The 17,946-nt window shown below is 64.1% G+C and overlaps 2 protein-coding genes across 4 annotated transcripts; one reads left to right on the top strand and one right to left on the bottom strand.

Annotated features, from left to right (window-relative positions):
• Positions 1 to 1,571: 1,571 nt before the first annotated feature.
• LOC138064668 (transmembrane protein 8B-like) lies at positions 1,572 to 11,586 on the bottom strand. Of its 3 annotated transcripts, none has more exons than XM_068928321.1 (13): positions 11,418 to 11,539; positions 8,276 to 8,465; positions 7,478 to 7,685; positions 7,053 to 7,186; positions 6,594 to 6,853; positions 5,946 to 6,301; positions 5,478 to 5,574; positions 5,064 to 5,187; positions 3,287 to 3,429; positions 2,902 to 3,080; positions 2,660 to 2,806; positions 2,431 to 2,547; positions 1,572 to 2,177 (listed from the first exon to the last, which is right to left on the bottom strand). In XM_068928321.1, exons 1-13 carry the CDS (start codon positions 11,521 to 11,523, stop codon positions 1,842 to 1,844), a joined length of 2,397 nt encoding a protein of 798 aa, XP_068784422.1. In that variant the 5' UTR covers positions 11,524 to 11,539; the 3' UTR covers positions 1,572 to 1,841. The 3 variants fall into 3 exon arrangements, with proteins under 3 accessions (XP_068784422.1, XP_068784423.1, XP_068784421.1); XM_068928322.1 differs by having other exon boundaries at positions 2,431 to 2,502; XM_068928320.1 differs by having other exon boundaries at positions 2,431 to 2,806; positions 11,418 to 11,586.
• Positions 11,587 to 15,938: 4,352 nt separating this feature from the next.
• Positions 15,939 to 17,891, top strand: FAM221B (family with sequence similarity 221 member B). The gene is made up of 6 exons (XM_068928792.1): positions 15,939 to 16,062; positions 16,510 to 16,653; positions 16,838 to 16,954; positions 17,119 to 17,310; positions 17,448 to 17,567; positions 17,678 to 17,891. The coding sequence occupies exons 1-6, from the start codon at positions 15,939 to 15,941 to the stop codon at positions 17,845 to 17,847; spliced, it is 867 nt and encodes a 288-aa protein (XP_068784893.1). The 3' UTR covers positions 17,848 to 17,891.
• The last annotated feature ends 55 nt before the right edge of the window (positions 17,892 to 17,946 follow it).

Here is a 17,946-nt window from a genome sequence, read left to right as displayed (position 1 = left end):
GCAGCTCCTTGGCCCTGCTGGCGCTGGCCATGGCCCTGCACCGGGTGATGTCCAGGGCTCTGCGCAGCCTCCTCATGCTCAGGCACATGAAGCCAGAGGTGCTGAGCAAGCGGAGGCACAGGAGCAGGGTGGAGATGCCACATACCTGTTCCATGTGCAGAGCCCAGGTGCTTACCACCATGCCATGGTCTTCAGCAGCTCAGATCAGTGCTGTGCCCATGGGCCTGACCACAAGGGCAGCAAGGAGTAGGGGCTGAGATGGAGTTGCCCCGAATTAGTTGGGATCCTGAGTCCATGCAACACCCCCCTGGCAGTGATGCTTGGAGCCTTGCAGAGACCAGCTCCCTCCTGAGCAAGGAGCTGCTCATCACTGGTGGCACCAACATGAATGCGGAGTTGCCACTGCACCCTGCCTGGGTGGGTGCACCTGCACACCAAGGTGCTCAGTGAGCACGGGGAGGAGGGAGAGACAGTGAGCACCTGGTCACCCCCCTCTCACCAGCCACCCTGCACCATGCCAAGGCCTCCTCAGATGAAGCCCTGCACCAGGGCTCGGCCACAGACCAGCCTGCTTCCCTCATGCCCTGTAGGATGTACGCCCAGACCTTCAGAGACCCCAGACCGCACAGACGAGCTGCAGCCAACCCCAGGTCCACCACCTCTCAGAACGGCTCCTTCGGCTCCAGGGTCCTCACACCCGCAAGAGGCACCGTGCTGCGTGACGTGATGGTGCCCCCAGGACCCGGCCCTCTGTCCTGGGACTGCCCTGGGGTGCTGAGCCTGGGGACAGATGGCCAGCTGGTGGGGCTGGGGTGCCTGGAGGTAGCTCTGTGTCCCTGGCCATGGCTCTGGCAGTCATTAAAGAGGTGTTCCCAGCACAGCTGCGTCCAGAGGCAACGGGGAGCCCATCGACACATCTGCGTGCACCCCAGGGTGCCAATCCAGGGGAGCCCTCGGGTCTGGGAGGCAAGGAGAGAAGGTGGAGGCCCCGCCTGCTGGCCCAGAGGTGCTGGTAGCACTGCAGGGCAACAACATGCAAGCAAGAGCCGTGCCTCCCGCCGGCTGTCAGCGGAGGGGCTGGGAGCTATGCTGGGCCCCCGCACCCTGGCAGGGCGCCAAGGCAGAGCCGAAGCCCGAGTCCGTTCTCCACCGCCGCGGGAAGCTCGGTGCCTTCCTGGCACAAGGCCGCTGTGGCACGGCTGTGCCGCATCCCTGGGCCGCGACGGCCATCCTGTAGCAGCACAGAGGCATGATTCCCCAGTCCAGCCCACGAACAACTCTCACTGCTCCAAGCCCCAGAGAGACACAGCCCAGAGAGCCCCAGCCTGAGTCCTGGCACCAAGGGACCAGAGCAGAGCCCACAGCCCGTGAATCGCCTTCCTCTGCCCCTGCCAGGCCAGGTCCCCCGGGCCCACAGGGCTCTGCCAGCCTCAGCAGCCCGGGGAAGGGGTGAGCGTGGCCATGCGGGCACCCCTGCCCGCCCGGCCTGGGCTGCTGCAGGGGTCCCCAGCCCCAGCTCAGCCTCGAGACCCCCCAGACCTGCACTGGACTGAGCTGCAGCAACTCCTGGGAACAAGTTCAACCGGGCTGTAATTGCAATAACACGGTGGCACTGGCAACTCTGTGTCCACCCAGAGAGTCCTGGCGCTCCCAGGATGGGCACTGCGGCTGCACCCAGCCCAGGCGCCGGCGGCACTCATCCTGCCTGGTATCGGGAGCACCGGGCAAAGCCCACGTGGGAAGTGAGCAGCCGCCTGGCCCCGCAGGGCTGCTGTCCGTGGCTCCAACCCGAGGGGCCTGGCTCTGCTCGCCAGCCAGAGGAGTCCGGGACGCCGGTGGCATCAGCTGGTGCAAATGCTGTTGATGGAGGCCACGGCAGGGTCGACCAGACCCAGCTCCTCCTGTTCGTTGACGCAGAGCTGGTAGCCGCAGCCCTTGCGGCGGGGCAGCGGCCCCAGGCGCCCGCTGGGCTTGGAGCGGGGCGGCAGCAGGAAGCCCACGCTGCCGGCGATGAGCAGGTGCCAGATGCTGTGGATGTAGAAGTAGTTCTCCTCCGTCTCCACGAAGGCGTAGAGCAGCACGGCGGCGGCGGCGATCAGCGCCCCGGGGCACAGGTAGAAAGCCCAGCGCTTCCAGGTCGGCGGGTAGCAGTGGCGGCGGCGGATGGTGCGAGCCGTCTGGGGTGGGGGGAAACGGGGCCGTGAGCGCCGGGGAGCAGGGTGCACTGGCATGGCCCCACCACGACCGGGCTGTGTCCCATGCACCGCGGGGACGAGCCGGGGAGGGTTGTTCCCCAGGGGAAGGGTGAAGGCAGCCCAGGGCAGCTGAGACGAGTGGGTGCACGCGGAGATGAGTGGCTGGGCAGCAATGGGGACGCAGAGGGACGGGGAAGGGGGCAGCCCGGCCCCGGGAGGGCACCGGGCTCCTTACCCAGGCGATGGCCATGATGCCTAAGGCGAAGAGGCTGGGCCCGAGGAGGTTCCAGAGCCCGTGGCGGTCCATCTGCAGAGCCATGGAGAGCAGCATGGCGCCCAGCAGGTACAGCACCTGCGGCGGCAGCGGGGCGCCCGTGAGGCTGGGCGCGCTGCCCGGCGCCAGGGCTCCCCTCCCAGGCGCGCACGGCCGCCCTGCGCCCAGGTTGCCCACTCCCTGCACTCACCTGCTTGACCACGGGCTGGAGCCGGGCCATGGCAATGACGGTGACCCAGACGGACATGAGGGAGCCCAGGAAGTCGCAGAACTGCAGCACGTCGTAGTCCATGATGCAGAAGACCACGATGCCCGGCTGGTCGCAGGCGTGGTAGAACTAGGGGTGGGGAGAGGAGAAGGGGTGAGAGCCGCCCCGCATCACGCCCCGCGTCACACTCGCATATCTCAGGGCTGCCCCCACCCCACACTCACGGTGGAGAAGAACATGGTGAAGATGTACACGGCGGCTTCCAGGAGGTAGTGGCTGCGGACGGCGATGGCCACGGGAGGCACGAACATGACGTTGCTGAGGCACAGCAGCAGCGTGGAGAGGAGCTGGAAGCCGTAGGAGAAGGCCTCAGCATTGTCTGTGCAACCCCAGCCATTCCAGCCTGTGGGCAGGGGAGAGCCACCGTCACCCTTGCAGCACCCCGGCACGGCCCACAGGCGCCGGGGAGGGAGCAGGGAAGCCCCTTTCCAGCGCCCTGCAGAGGCCATGTCTCACCTGGGCCAGCAGCAATAGCAAGGACAGGAGGGGAGGATACCAGGGGAGGCCTCTGGGGGCAGGGGGCACCGTGGGCTCCTGGGCAGCTCTCACCTGCTTTGCACTCGCAGGCAGCGTACAGGTAATTGTTGGTGCGCAGCAGCTTGCACTGGCCGTAGATGCCGCAGTCGTTGATGCAGGGCGAGAGGTAGGCGCGCAGGTACACCTCAGCCGTCACGTTGGTGCAGGGCTCGAACCTGCCGCACAGGAGCACGGGGTCAGCGCCCAGCCCATTCGCGCCTCGAGCGAAACAACCGCTCTGTGCACCTCACAGCCCTCGAGCAGCTCCCACCTCCACCAAAGGCACCCTCAGCCCTGCCGCACTTGGTGCGGCACCCTGACTTTGCTGGTGAGGGGAGACACAGGGGTAAGCAAGTGAAGTAACGAGTTGGTTTGGTGCTTGATAGGGCTCCTCAGAGCTGGTCCCCAAGGGTCTTTGCAATGCAATTGTCTGTGCCAGGCTGGACAAGCAGATGGGAACGTGGCTGTGGTTAGACCCACTTTGCCTTTAGTGACACATTCAGCTGGCTCCTATTTTGTCTGGATTTTGCTGTGCAAACACAATGCCCTGCAAAGCTTCTGTGTGACTGCATCAGGGAAGGACTGAGTGCAACTGGCAACCTCAAGTGAACTAGAAACATAGCTGAAGAGCTGGAATGTGCACACCACCCCTGCCACCACTCACCTCCCACGCACACAGCTCCATGCACGCACCCCCGCCGCCCCCGCGTGCACACTCAGCACATGTGCAGCCTCCAACAAGCAGGAACACAGGCAGGCATGCGTCTGGGCAGCCCACACCTAGCGCTGTCTGTATGCACGCACGAACCCACATATGCACAAACATGTACATAGCACTGTCTGCACACATACACATGGTGCAGTATGCACACGTGCCTGCTGTTCATGCGTGTGCTCACCCAGCCAAATCTGCACACACGTGCATGAAGAACGCGCACAGCCCCATCTGCACGCACATATGTGAACAGAACCGTCTGCGTGCTTGCATGCAAATACACTCATAGCCTTGTCTGCACGCGTGCACCCAAACACGCACACCACACCATCCACACGCATGCACCTAAACGCGCATACCATGCCATCTGCATGCGTGTACCCAAATGCACACACAGCCCTGTCTGCATGCACGCACAAGACACACACCATGCCGCCTGCACGTATGCACTTAAACACACACACACTGCGCCGCCTGCATGCATGCAGGCGAACATGCACACCATGCCATCTGTACTGTGCACAACCTCACATGGACACTCGCTCGCACAGACACATGCAGGCAACAGTCTCTCTCTTCCCCAGGGCTCTCAGCCAGACACAGAGGCCAGGAAGAGAGCTGCAGACACTGGATGAGTCCCTGGAGATGGTGAGCAGAGCAAGGGCACAGCAGCCTGGCCAGTGCTCCCCCTCAACCCCCAGACATGGAGCCAGGCCCTGTCTTTGTAGTGATAGCCCAGTCCCCTGCCAGGCATGGGGACGGGTACGGATGGTACAGATGGGCACTGCCGCAGAGATGGGCAGGCACCAACAGATGCACAGCGCTCACATGCTGACGGGCGCTTCCTAGCAGAGAGACGCAGGCTACAGCCACGAGGCCCCACAGATGGTCAGGCAGGCGCTAGCTAGAGCTGTACGTGCCCACGCAGACACTCACACACAGACAGACCGCCCGCAAAGCCATGTGCGCGGTGACGCACAGTCGCAGAGCCATGCAGGGGCCAGGCACGCACAGGCTGGCTGCACACACAGAGGCACGCCGAGGTGGGGACATCCCCTCCAGGCCTGCAAGGCTGGGGCACGTGGGGGCTCTTACCCATGCTCCGTGGCACAGAGCGAGCGCAGGCTCAGGTACCAGCTGCCCGTCTGGGGGTAGGGGATCCGCAGGCGGCTGAGGCTGGCCGTGGCATTGACGGAGAGCAGGAAGCCTGCCAGGGACTCTGCAGCCAAGGAAAGCTCTGGGTGAGCAGGGCAGGGGGAGCTCCGTCCCCTTGGGAGAGCTGTGCCAGGGCAGGGTGCCCTGTGCCAGGGTGCTGTGTGGCTCTGAGGTGTCCCCAGCTCTGGGGCCAGATGCCCCTGCGGTCTCTGCCTCTTCCCACCCGCTGTGCCCAGAGACCTGGTGCCTCTCGCCGAACCCGTCGGCGGTGCGAACCCCACGAGCCTGCAGCAGCACCAGCCCTGCACACACAGGCTATGGTAGGACAGGCATGCGCCGCACTGTGCACCCTACCCGTCGCGCAGGTGACCGATGCGTTGTCACCAGATGTCAGTGGGACCTCATGGTTGAGACACCCAAACACTGTCACGTTCTCGCCGCACAGGGAGCTCTGAACGGAAAGAAAAAAAAGCAGTCCTAAACCAGGGCTGGGGATGTCCCCTGCTCAGATAGTGCCTGGCTCACATCACACCACCTAGCAGCACCCCACACCACTGACCATCACCCAGAAACACTCCAAATCCAGCCCATTTTCCTGCCCTTGGAGCATCCTGGCCCCCACATCCATCACCCAAGAGCACCCCAGATCATGTCCACTGTCCTGCCCCACCAGTACCTCAGCCCCCAACCCGTCATCCAAGAGCACCCCAAGTCCAGTCCACTGCCCTGCCACAGCCCCAGCAAGCCCTCATCTCCCATCCCGTCTCCCGCAGGCTGCCCTGCCTGCCTGGCCCCGTCCCAGACGCCGCACGGCTGCCTCACCACGTTGAGCCGCAGCTCCAAGTTGAGCACCCCGCCACTGTCCAGCACCGGTAGGAGGTTGATGACGAAGACAGCAGGGCGGTCAGGAGGCACCGACACGTTGGGCCCGAAGAAGATGTAGAAGTGGACAGAGAAGGTGTCCAGCTCATTGCGCAGTGTAGGGCGGACTGGCCAGCACCGTTCGCTGGCAGATGACACGGTGGGGATGGCACTTGGCTGCTTCGTGCTGTTGGGGTCCATGGGTGGAGGGCTGTCCCCCAGTGCCAGGCCGCCCGCAGAGCCGAAGGAGTGGGGCATGTTCATGGATGCACTGGGAGGCAGGAAGGGTGGCCGGGCCAGGCTGGGTCTGGAGCAGTCTGGGGGCAGAACCGTCACCCCAGGCACCACACAGCCCCTTCAGCCCCCTGCACCCTCCCCCACCTCCCTCTTGTCTTAGCTCCTGCCTCCTCTCCTGACCCACTGCTCACCTACATCTGTATCCCAGCACCAACACCTCTTTGCACCTCCTAGTATCCCCATCCCTGCAGAGTGGGGAGTCACCGTGTGCCCAGCTGGGGCCAGATCCTGTGGGCCCCCCTTGCACCCCCACCAGTCCCCCAAGCAGGATCAAGGTTGTGCCTCCTCCCACCTCACCCTGTGCTCCCTTACCTGTGAGCTGCACGGTGACCTGGAAGGAGACGGTGCCTGGCACCCCAGGGTGCTTCTCCACTAGCACGTAGTACCAGTGCTGCCAGAAGGGCAGGTCCAGTGCCAGCTGGCAGGGTGTATGCTCCCGGCAGTCCAGCGCTGTGGAGTTGTGCAGCGGGGGGGCCTTGGCCCGCACACGCAGCCAGAGCGGGCAGCCCTCAGCCCCGCGGCACCGCTGCACCTCCACCAGCACGCGTGATGTGTAGCTGGGCACGAACACCCTGCAGGACAGCAGTGTCAGGCCCTACCCCTCAGTGCGGACCACCAGGCCTGGGGTGGCACGCTTTGACAGAAGGGGATCCAGAGGAATGGGGGCATCCTAAGCTCACCTGTTGATGGGGTGCACACATCGCTCCCTCTCCACCCTGGGGACCCCCCCCCCAAGGCTGCCCTCTCCTTAGGAGACCTTCTTGCACTCACTTGTAGAGGCAGGAGCGGTTGTGGGGGGCCATGCTCTGCTCAGTGACGTACCCGGGGTACAGCACGGCAATGCTCACCAGGCGCTGCACGATGAGCTGTGGCTGGAAGAGATACTGGCACTCCTCGTAGAGCCCCTGCACCAGCAGAGCAGTTAGCACGGGGCAGGTGGGGCCCCCGCCACACAGACCCACAAGCTCCCAGTTGCTGACCCCACACCGCAGCAAGGAGGCAGGGGGCAGCGCCCCTCCCTTCGGAGACACCCAGGACCCCCACAGGGGGATGTGGCAGTCCTCCTGCCCTCCACATGGTCCCACTTGGGGCACCTGCCCCATTTGCCCCTGGGTGCCACTAGCCTAGAAGGACAGCCCGACCCAAGCAGAGTCCCATAGCGAGTCCCCACCCCACATTCCCCCTCAGCCCTTCACCTTGACAGAGATCTTGCCCTCATCTTTGGGTAGGTGGGCAGCCAAGAACCAGTCCCCGGGGAGCGGGCTGGTGACGTTGAACACTCCTGTCGTCCGGTTCGGCAGGGTCCAGGTGAGCGTCAGTGCAAAGGAGCCAGGGACAGCTGTGTCCCTGGGGAAGTGCGTATGCAGTGGGTTAATGACAGAGGGAGCCCCTGAGCGGAAATACCTATGGGAGAGACAGCAGTTAGCAGGGCCCAGGCTGGGCACTGTGGTGAGGACAGCCTGCCTTACACGTGTTGGCCTGTCCTCCACGCTATCAGCATGCTATTAGCAAATTCAAAGATACCACGGCGAAGCCATCTGTAATCTGGGAACTTGCTGGAGACTGTAAGCTTATTTAGATGTACGTTCAAGTAAAACTGCTCATGCGTAAGATGGAGTCTGCAGTGGTCCTGGAAAGACCAACTAGGGGGGAGTGAGTGTGCATGCATGTGTGGGAGTGCATGTTTGAATGTGCGTGTGCACATATGTGCATATGTGCATGTGTGTGCATGTATGTACACAGCTGTGTGTGTACATGCATGTGTGTGTGCACAGGTATGCATTTGTGTACATGCATATGTATGCCCAGATGGGTGTGCATGTACATGCATGAGGCTTCCTCTGTACTTGTGTGTGCATGCATGTAAATGTGGGTGGGTGTGCATGCATGTGCAAGCAAGAAGCAGACAGGCTCCAGGGTAAGTCTGGGCAGGGGGCAGGAAAGGGCAGGCAGGGAATAGGCAGAGAACAGGCAGGGGAAGGCTGCTTACTCACACGGTGATGCTGCGGTCTGGGCATTGGTCCCCAAAGGTGCCACCCTGCTCCTTGAAGGTGATGAGGTTCCAGACGGCAATGACCGTGTCCTCGGGGATGTGGAAGTGGAAGAGCTCGATGCTGGCAAAGGAGCGGAAGGGGCTGAGCTTGCGTGGTGTGCGGGTGAAGTAGTCAGTCACGAAGAGCCCATCTGCAGAGGACACCCAAGGGGCTCTCAGCAGGGGTGGGTGCAGCACCCCTCCCAGACCTGGTCCAGCCCCATCAGGCTCTGAACATGCCCCAAACTCTGTAGCCTGAAGGCAGGAGGGGCTGAGGCCATGTCATTTCAGTGTGTCCCCAAGGCTGATGTCAGCTGTGCCCAGCTGCACCTCCCAGCCCTGGCACAGTCTGCATCATGCTTGGTTCAGTGTGGCCTCAAGCTCAGTGCATGGAGCTGAACTGGGCAGTCATCTTCAGGAGCCCTAGGGAATCCTTGGACCTGGCTGCACTGAACTCTGCTCAGGCACATCCTACCTCTCTTTCAACTCATCGTTCTCCTCAATGAGGACCTGTTCCCTGCCCTTTACATGTGATAAAGGCTGATTCCTGATGGCTCCATCCCTGCTCCACCAGCTCCCTCTGGCTGTGGGACACGCAGATCTCCCCTTCCCTGCCTGCTGAGGGGTTTCAGCACAGAGCCCACCATAAACTGCACACAGAGTCCCATCCTGGAGCCAGAACAAGAAGGAGAGAGCAGAGTGTTTCCTGCACAGCCCTACACCTCTCCCATGGTGTGCAGATGAAGAATGGTGCACATATGTGTACACATATGTACACGTGGGTACTGTCTGCACGCATGGCAAAGTGGAGGTGGGTACACCCACAAGCATGGGCATGCATGGTTGTGCACAGCACCATGTGTGTCCAAGACACTTCCTGCAAGCCTACTGCACTCCCTGGGTCCACATCTCCCTGCCCAACTGTTTGACAGCTTTGGGATTCCCAGGAGCCCCAGCAGCAGAGGGGCAGCCACTTCCTTGGCAGGGTGGAGACAAGGGAGCCCTGCTCTCCAGGCAGGAGCTGTAAGTTTACCCTGCCATTGTACATGTAGACAGTGCCAACTTGGGAGACCTATGCATTCTCCAGAGATGCACTGAGGAAGAGATGTATCTCCCACAAGCTGCTAGCAAAGGGGATGCCAGCAGACGTGGGCTGGGAGCAGGGATGTGCCCAGAAAGACTCTTCTGGTGGGGAGCGGGATAGCTGAAAAGGGGGCTGCTTTGCACAGTGCATGCCTGGCTGGGAGTGCGCGCATGTGCCTGTGTGCACGTGTGTTTGTGCTGTGTGTGTGTGTGCAGCCCCAGCTGGCTGTACCCTGACATGCATCTGCTCCCTTGCCTGGAACAAAGGCATCTCCCCCTCCCCTTTGCTGCCAGACGACATAAGCAGGGTATGAAACGCCAATGTAAGTGCAAGGAGTACCTAATCCCAATTGCCCCCCACCACGAACTTGAGTACTGCATAGCTCGCCTCCTCGGGGACCAGGGCTCCCCTGCTAGGTGGGGGCTGTGGCCTGGCAGAGGACCCCAGTGAGAAGGCAGTCTTGAACGCCCCTCCAAGAGGTGGCACGGGGGCAGCACTGGAGCCTTGCGCTCTGCTCCCAGCGTGGTTCCCCTTCCCTACTCCCCCTGGGCAAGGCAGGGAGAGCAGTGTGCAGGGACAGGAGCAGGCTGGAGCACCGCGGCGGTGCCGCCAGAGCCCAGGCAGGGGACCTAGAGGACGAAGTGGGATTTCCCACCCACGAAGGGGGATGGAGAGGAAAGTAAACATCCCTCTGCCCCGGGCCTCGGGCGCGCAGCCTCGGGACGGGGCCGGGGCCGGGGCCGGGGCCGGGGCCGGGGCCGGCTGGGCGCCAGCGGTCAGCACCGCGGACAGCTCCGGCGGGCGCCGTCAGTACCGCGGACAGCTCCGGCGGCCCACGGAGCCGCCCCACGGCCCGGCCCCGCTCCCTGCCCCACGGCCCCCCGCGACAGAGACGCCCCCGACGCCCCCGCTCCTCAGCGCGCCCGCAGCAAAGGCGGCAGCCCCCCGCGCACCCTGTGCTCTCCGCCTGTACAGCCCCTCTCCAGGCCCCATAACCAACCCCCCGCCGGCACCCCACAGCACGCTCATTGCCTCACGTAGTACCGCCGCTGTTCTCCCGCACATTAGTCCCTCCCCGCTGCCTCGCTGCACGCACATCCCCCTCGCCGCACACCCTCCATCCCCACTGCCCCACTGCATGCATACAGCACTCTTGCCTGTGGGCTCACTGCACCTGGATCCTCCCCGGGGACCCACTGCACGTGCACCCTCCCTCCGAGGCTGTCCCACTGCATGTCCACCCCTGGCACACGCACCTGTGTGCCCCACTACACACTTATCCCCATGACCCACCCCGTGCCCCACAGCATACACATCTCTGTGTCCCACTGCACTCACACCCCACACCCCATTGCATGAGCACCCCACATCCCACAGCACATTCACCTCTGTGCCCCATTGAATGTGTACCCCAAGCCCCACTGCACACACCCCCCGTACCTCATTGCACACGCTCACCATGCCCCACTGCGTGTGCACCCTGCCTCCCACAGCATGCAAACACGGTGCCCCACTGCGCCTCCATTCACGTCCACCCCGTGCCCCGCTGCATGTACGCCCCATTACACACATGTGTCATACCCATTGCATGCACTTCCTCATGCCTCACTAGACAAGCACCCTGTGCCCCACTGCACGCACACCCCATGTCCCACAGCATGCTCACCTCATACCCATTGCATACGTACATCATGCCCCACTGGATGAACACCTCACACCCTGTGTCCCATTGCATGTGTACCTAATAGCCATTGCACGCGCAGGCTTGTGCCCCATTGCATGCATATCCCTGTGCCCCACTGCACATGTATGTCATGCCCACTGCATGTGCACCCCATGCCCCACTGCACGTGTATCTCATACCCATTGCACATGCACCTCGTGCCCCACTGCACGTGTGCCTCATACCCATTACACGCACACTCCGTGCCCCATTGCACGTGTGCCTCACACCCGTTGCACGCACACGCCGTGCCCCATTGCCCGCGCACCCCGCGCTCCGCGCCCCCCGGGCACTCACCGGCGGGCGGCGCGAGGTGGAGGAGCGGCAGAAGGAGCAGGGGGAGGCGGAGGAGGGGGGCGAGCGGCCGCCGCTGCCCGCCGCCCCCGCCGCCCCGCCGGCCCATGCCGCCGCGCCGGGTGCCGTGGGGCGCGCGCCGCCAGCCGCCCCGCCGCGCACCGGCGCCCATGACGTCACCCGCCCCGCCCCCGCCCCCGCCCCCGCGCGCCCATTGGCCCCGGCGCGCGTCACTCGCCGCCGCCGGCAGCGCCCCCGCCTGCCCCGGCGCGCGCCTCCCCCGAGCCCGGGCGCGGGGGGAGAGGGGCCGGCGCGCGGGGGCACGGGGGGGCACGCGGGCTGGGGGCAGGGGGACACGGAGCTGGGATACAAGGAGCCATGGGGCTGGGAGGCAGGGGACAAGGGCTAGGGGCTGGGGGCCATGGGGCGGGGGTGCAGGGGGATGTGGGGCTGGGGGCCATGGGGTTGGAGTGCAGGGGGATGTGAGGCTGGGGGCCATGGGGCTGAGGTTCAGGGGGATGTGGGGCTGGGGGCCATGGGGCTGAGGTTCAGGGGGATGTGGGTGAGGTGTAGCGAACATGGATTTGGGGTGCTGGGGGACATGGGGCTTGGATACAAGGAGGACATGGGGTACAGGGTACAGGGCCCATGGTGGACTGGGAGGCACTGGGACATGGGGAACAGGCAGGGGGAATATGGGGGCTAGGGTATAGGGGGAAAATGGGAGCTGGGCTGCAGGGGATATGGGGCTACAGTGCAGGGGGGACATGGGTCCCACTGTGGGGAGGGGAGAGGAGGCTTGAGCAGTATGGGGCCTGGGATGCAGAGAGAATAGGGGAGAGGATGGAGATTTGGGGCGGAAGGGCTGTAGGAAGGGGAACCAAGGGGAGAGGGCATAAACAAGGTGTGCTATAGGGGCTGCGGCACGGAGGGGAGGGCTGTGTATGAGGGCTGCTCAAGAAGGTTAGGGGAAGGTGAGTTTGGTTGGAGAAAAGCTCCCTGGCACATTTTGCCTGTGCTTTGTCTGATCAACAGTCTCCGAGTGCTACAGGCCAGTAGGTCTGGGCACCAGGCTGTGCAATGATGCTGGCAGGGGACAGGACCAGCCATGGTCCTGGGCAGAGCCTTACTCTTTGCTCAACACAATCCCTTCAGCAGGCTGAAACCTGGAGTGGGATTTGGCTGGGCGGCAGGAAGCCCTCAGGGCTGGGTGGAAAGTTTGAGCTGGGGAAAGCTGGAGGTTGGAGGGCACTAAGGAGATGGGGTCTCTCAACAGCCTTGTGGGCCCTGTTGGTGCAGGTAAGGCATCCTGGCCTTGAGGCATATTCCCCCCGGCAGCCCATGCTCCAGCCACCCTTGTCCCATCTTTCTTGCAGGCAAAGCGCCCTGTGCGCTGCACATGGAGCTCTCCAGGAGAGGAGAATCTGGGTATAGTGTGCATGGATGAAGGCAGCCCAACTGGAAGTGAGCTCATCACATTTCCCCACACTTCCCTGACATCATCGTCCTCCTCGGCCACAGCTGACGCACATGGGGGTGACTCGTGGGCATGGTCCTGCAGGAACACTGAGCTCATCCCCGGCTCCATCTGCAGCATACACTGGTATCTGGGGCCCTCCAAGCACTGCAGTGCTCGGAGTTGGGCCCTGCACTGCAGACCAGACTGTGGCCTCATCTGGGACAGCCCTGCCAAGACCATGGCTTTGGAAGCAGAGCGATACTGGGGGGGGGCTCTGCCCTCCTGGTTCCATCCAGCCCTGCTCCTGCCTCATGTCCTCGAGCACAGAGTACCCCAAGGGGCTTCCTTGGGTCCCAGTACCCCCACATACCTTTCCCTCCTGGCTCTGCTGCAAGGAGGAACATCTGCGCTGGGCCCATCTCTGCCAACCTGCCTCTCTCCAGAGGGCACTACATCTCCTCGGATGGCTGGAGTGCAAAGTCCAGGCTGCTAAGTTGGTTTGGGAGAGGTTATCTTTGACAGAAAGCAAGCCAGACAGCCAAGGACCCGGGGATGCAGGGGCAGTGCCCCCTGAGACAGAGAGTCCCTGAACTTGATTAGAGTATGACCATGTTTGCCCTGTCCTACACTCACCCAGAGCTCATGCTGCTGTCCCCAAGGCAAAGACTATTCAGAGTTGAATCAGCCTCTCGGAGACAAAAATATCACCTGAATAAGTGATTTCACCTCAAGCCAGCACCTCACCAGCGACACATTAGAGAAGAGCCAGGAGATGGCAGAGGCCAGGCCAGGCTGAGAGGTGTCACGGCACAGACGTTTGGGCTGTCTGTGTCTGCTCCCAGAGCCATTTCTCTGCCTCTTCTCAAATGCAAACCCTGCTGAAGCCCCCAGAGAGCTGCTCTGAGACCAGCGTGGCTGCAGGCAGCCTCTGCACAGAGCCTGGCTCTGGGGCAGAGATCTCTGCCTCATGCAGGGACTGCAGTGAAGCCTGTGGTCTGTCCAGGAGCAAAGTGGTCTGTGTTTCCTTTGGAAGAGGATAGGAGAGCCCAGCTGGAGCGGAAATGCATAGATGCTCTGATCCTGTGCAAGATGCTCCCCAAAGGAGCTAGTCCTGGCTCCAGGGTCATACAAGAGCTCTGGGGGGAAAGATCTGTCCCCTGTGAGAGACATCTGTCAGCTCTGGGAACTCAGACAGGATGGCTGGGCCAACTGAGGCCCTCAAGGTTAGCCTGCTTTGGTATGGGGGAAGAAGAGGGATAGGATGTTACGGGAGGCAGAGGCAGGAGGGCCAGCCCACGTGCCAAGCAGGTGTGGGGTCACACATGAAAGGCAGGGCACAGCTGAGGTGAGGACACCAGGCATCTCTGGACCTCAGGGGTCTCTTTCACAGATGGCCTGATCTCAAGCCAGGAGAGATCCATCAGTGGGAACAGCCTTGTGCACAGCAGTGGCCAGGGCTTCCTGGCAGACTCAAGCCCAGGGGCTGCCAGGAGCCCAGGAGTCACAAAAATTGGCTGGAGATGTGGGGCTGAGGGAGGACTCACTGGCCTACCAGCGACAGCTAGCGCAGCCCCCGCCTGACCCTCCTTCCCCCGCCAATGAACGGACAGGCACAAAGTGCACAGCAAAGTGGCATGTTTCTTTGGCTCCTGGCTCCTCGTTTCCGTGGAGCGGCAGCCCAGATCACGTCACCCGTCTCTGCCCAGCGAGGCTGTGGGATCTGCCCTTAGCCCCTGGTTGGGATGCACGAGTCAGGAGCAATTTCGATGGGGATGTCCCCCAGCATTGGTTTCCTTGAGCCCTGCAGGGGATGTAGCCAGGTGGGCAGGGGACACACCAATCCCCAAGGCAGCAGGCAGGGCCGGGTGCTGCGGTGCCAGCCTGGTCAGGGACTCCCACGCACCGCGGACCTGCCTGGGGCTGAGCTCTGCCGAATGCCCTGTGCCCCCCCTGCTGGCAGAGAGAAGGGAGATGTGGCAGGAGCAGGGCCAGAGGGGGAAGCAGGCATAGCATGAGCAGGAGGAGGATGGGGCAGGGAGCAGGGAAGGGTCACCCCAGAGGCCTGGAGGTGCCCCACAGGGTCCTGGGCAGGTTGGTGTGGGGCACGGCCATAACCACGGGGGCCAGGGAAAGGGATCCTGCAGGGTCCGCAGGTCTCATCCCAGGCCCCTGCTGCCACCCTGAGCCCCCCTGCATGCTCCTGCTCAGCCCCACAGTCCCATGCTCTGCTGTCCCCAGACCCTGTCAGCCCACAACGTGGCTGGGCACCCCAGGATGTGAGCACCTGCATCGCCCCAGCCCACTCCTCGCACCCTGGTGCAGGGCAGCGGGGCCGGTGCCATGCCCAGGGACCCCTGCCCAGGGGAGCTGAGCGCTCCTCGGCCGGGAAGGAAGCGCAGGAGCCTGGCTCCTGCCCCTCGCTGGCTCTAACCACCGAGCGGTGATGCCTCTCCTGGTCGCGCCTCCCTCTGCTCCCCAGCCCCACAAAACCATCCCCACCTCCTGACCCCCTCCTCCTTCTGGTTATCAGGATCCCCCCAAGGCCAGCAGGGACCCCATCTCCTCCCACTATCGCGAGCTGCTCCATGGCCCCACGTCCCCCAGCCATCTGGGAGCTGCCGCATAGCCCCACATCCCCCACATATTTGGGGCTGCCCCAAGGCCCCACATCCTCTGGTCACACAGGAGTTGCCCCCTAGCCCCCTGTCACCCAGCTATCGGGAGCTGCCCCGAAGCCCCGCAGCCCCCAGACACTCTCCCCCCATTCCGGCACAGGGGTCCCTGTGTCACAAGTCACCACGGCCACCACCAAGGTTCCCTGGCAACCCTGAGCATCCCCGCTGGGGTGGCTCTGGCCATGCAGCACCCGGGCCAGGCCAGCTATGGAGGCTGAGGCACCGCAGGCAGAGGGCCCCGCCGAGGGGCCCCCGGAGCCGGCTGACGAGCCCCAGGCAGCGGCCCCCCTGCCAGTCGGGCCCCCCACCCAGCCAGCCCGGGCAGCACCTGCTGCAGCAATCGAGGGTGCCCAGGGGGGGCCCCACTGGGAGGGCAAGGATCTGTGGGGCATGTCCCCCCCTCTGGCTGTCCTGGAGGGTGACGAGGTGGAAGCGAGCTCCCAACACAGGCAGGCGAAGCCCAGGAAGCCCAGAGGCCAGAAGAAGAAGGCAGCTGCCAAGACGGGGGTGGCAGGTATGTGGCTCTGCCCCCCGACACCCCAGGCCAGCTCTGGGGTGCTCTGGGGATGAAGTCCCCTTAGCGTAGGGGCATCCCATGGTGAGAGGGTGGCAGCACAGTAGCTGAGAGCCCCCCTCCCCTTCCTACTGCTTGGGCAGAGCCCCCCATCCTAGCCCATCTCTCCCCTTGGCCACGTCCCCTCCATCTGCTTGGCAACTCTCTGGCATCACTGCCCCTCTGCAGCTCCTCCCACGTGCAAGCAGACCCCACGGCCGCAGGTCTGCCGGCTGGAAATGGGGCAGACCCCACAGCCATAGGTCTGCCAGGTGGAAATGGGGCAGACCTAGCACTGTGGGAGGCCACCAGCCTGCTGCTCTCCCAGGGCCAACCCTTGGGAGCCATCTGGGGCCATGCCGAAGACGCGGTGGCCCCATACGTCTCTGTCTGCTCTCTCCTCCGCAGATGGCACGATGCAGGCTGTAGTCCCGGCCGGGAAGGCCGAGCTTGTGTTGGTGGCCAAGGCCATGCACCGTGACCACTTTGGCAAGCACGTCGAGGAGCTCTTCCACCTGGAGAAGGAGGCAGCCCTCAAGGCCCTGCGGACAGGCAGGCCGGCTGGGGGCACGGGGAAAGCACTGCATGCACCACGCGCTGCGGGGCAGCCGGGCTGCTCCATGGTCGGGCGCCTCTCGCCCGACCGCAGGGCAGCACGGCTGTGTGGCCCAGTGCGGGGGGGGGGCGCAGGGGGGCTTGCAGGGCACCGGGGGCTCAGTCCTCCATTGGCCCACAGGCCTGTACGTGGGCTGGCGCTGCCCCGAGTACCTGTGGGACTGCTTCCGCGTGGGCGACCACTCCAAGTGCTTCTGCGGGCACCTGCTGAACGAGCACCAGGCCTATGCAGGTGCGTGTGGGCGCTGCCGAGGTGGGAGCACCCTGACAGCCCTCTCACTGTGAGCCCCCCCAGGCTCCTTTCCCAGCCAGCTGGACCCCTCCACCCCTGTAAGGTGCTGCTCCCCCGCTGCGAGGGGCTGGGGCTGACGGCTACGTGCCGTGCTGCAGAGACGCAGGGAGCGGTGCCCTGCGCCACGGAGCGCTGCGAGTGCCAGAGCTTCACCTTCATCCCCTCGCGGCCCGAGGACGTGGGCGAGTTCTGGCTGCGGCGACGGGCCCCCCCGGAAAGCTTCGCCTGGCGCGCCAAGTGCCGGTGCGAGCACAGCCACGAGAAGCACGTGCCCAGAGCCAGCCGCCCCTGCCGCGTCGCGGGTGAGCGCGTGCGAACGAGCGGGTGCCTCCTGGGTGCACCCAGAGGGCTGCAGCCTCGGGGGGGGGGGGCCCTGGCCAGATGCAGAGGGGCAGCCTCCTGCTGGCGATGCCCACGTGCCCCTCCGTCCCCTCCGCAGGGTGCTTCTGCAAGTGCTTCGAGTCCACCTTCTTGTGCGCGGCGTGCGACCGGCGCTGGGAGGAGCACGAGACTTTCTTCGAGACCACGGAAGCGCGGAAGCAGGGTGGCCTGCCCTACGGTATACGGGGAGGAAGAGGAGGAGGAGGAGGAGGAGCGGGGCCTGCCCTGGGGGGGCCGTAGCCCCCGGCTCCGCACCCTGCCTCCCGCACCGCCTCTCTCTGCCCCCAGGAGAAAACTACCTGCTCTTTGCGGAGATGCCCGAGCTGAGGAACGCCGTCCTGACGGGCAAGCTCAGCGACGACTCGGCGTACCAGGCCCTGCTGGCTGAGCCACCCGGCCCGTCCGGCTCGCACGCGCTGCCTCTGCCCTCCCCAGATCCCCAGCGCCCACCTGAGTAGGCGCCCCGGAGCCACCAATAAAAGGATGCTGCAACGTGTGTGGGACGGCGCCGGCGGGACGGGGGCAGCGGGGACCACAGCTGCGGCGAGCAGTGCCGG

Source organism: Struthio camelus, chromosome Z (genome assembly GCF_040807025.1).
Source record: "Struthio camelus isolate bStrCam1 chromosome Z, bStrCam1.hap1, whole genome shotgun sequence".
Taxonomy (NCBI): Eukaryota; Metazoa; Chordata; class Aves; order Struthioniformes; family Struthionidae; genus Struthio; species Struthio camelus.
This window is presented reverse-complemented; position numbering and strand designations above follow the sequence as displayed.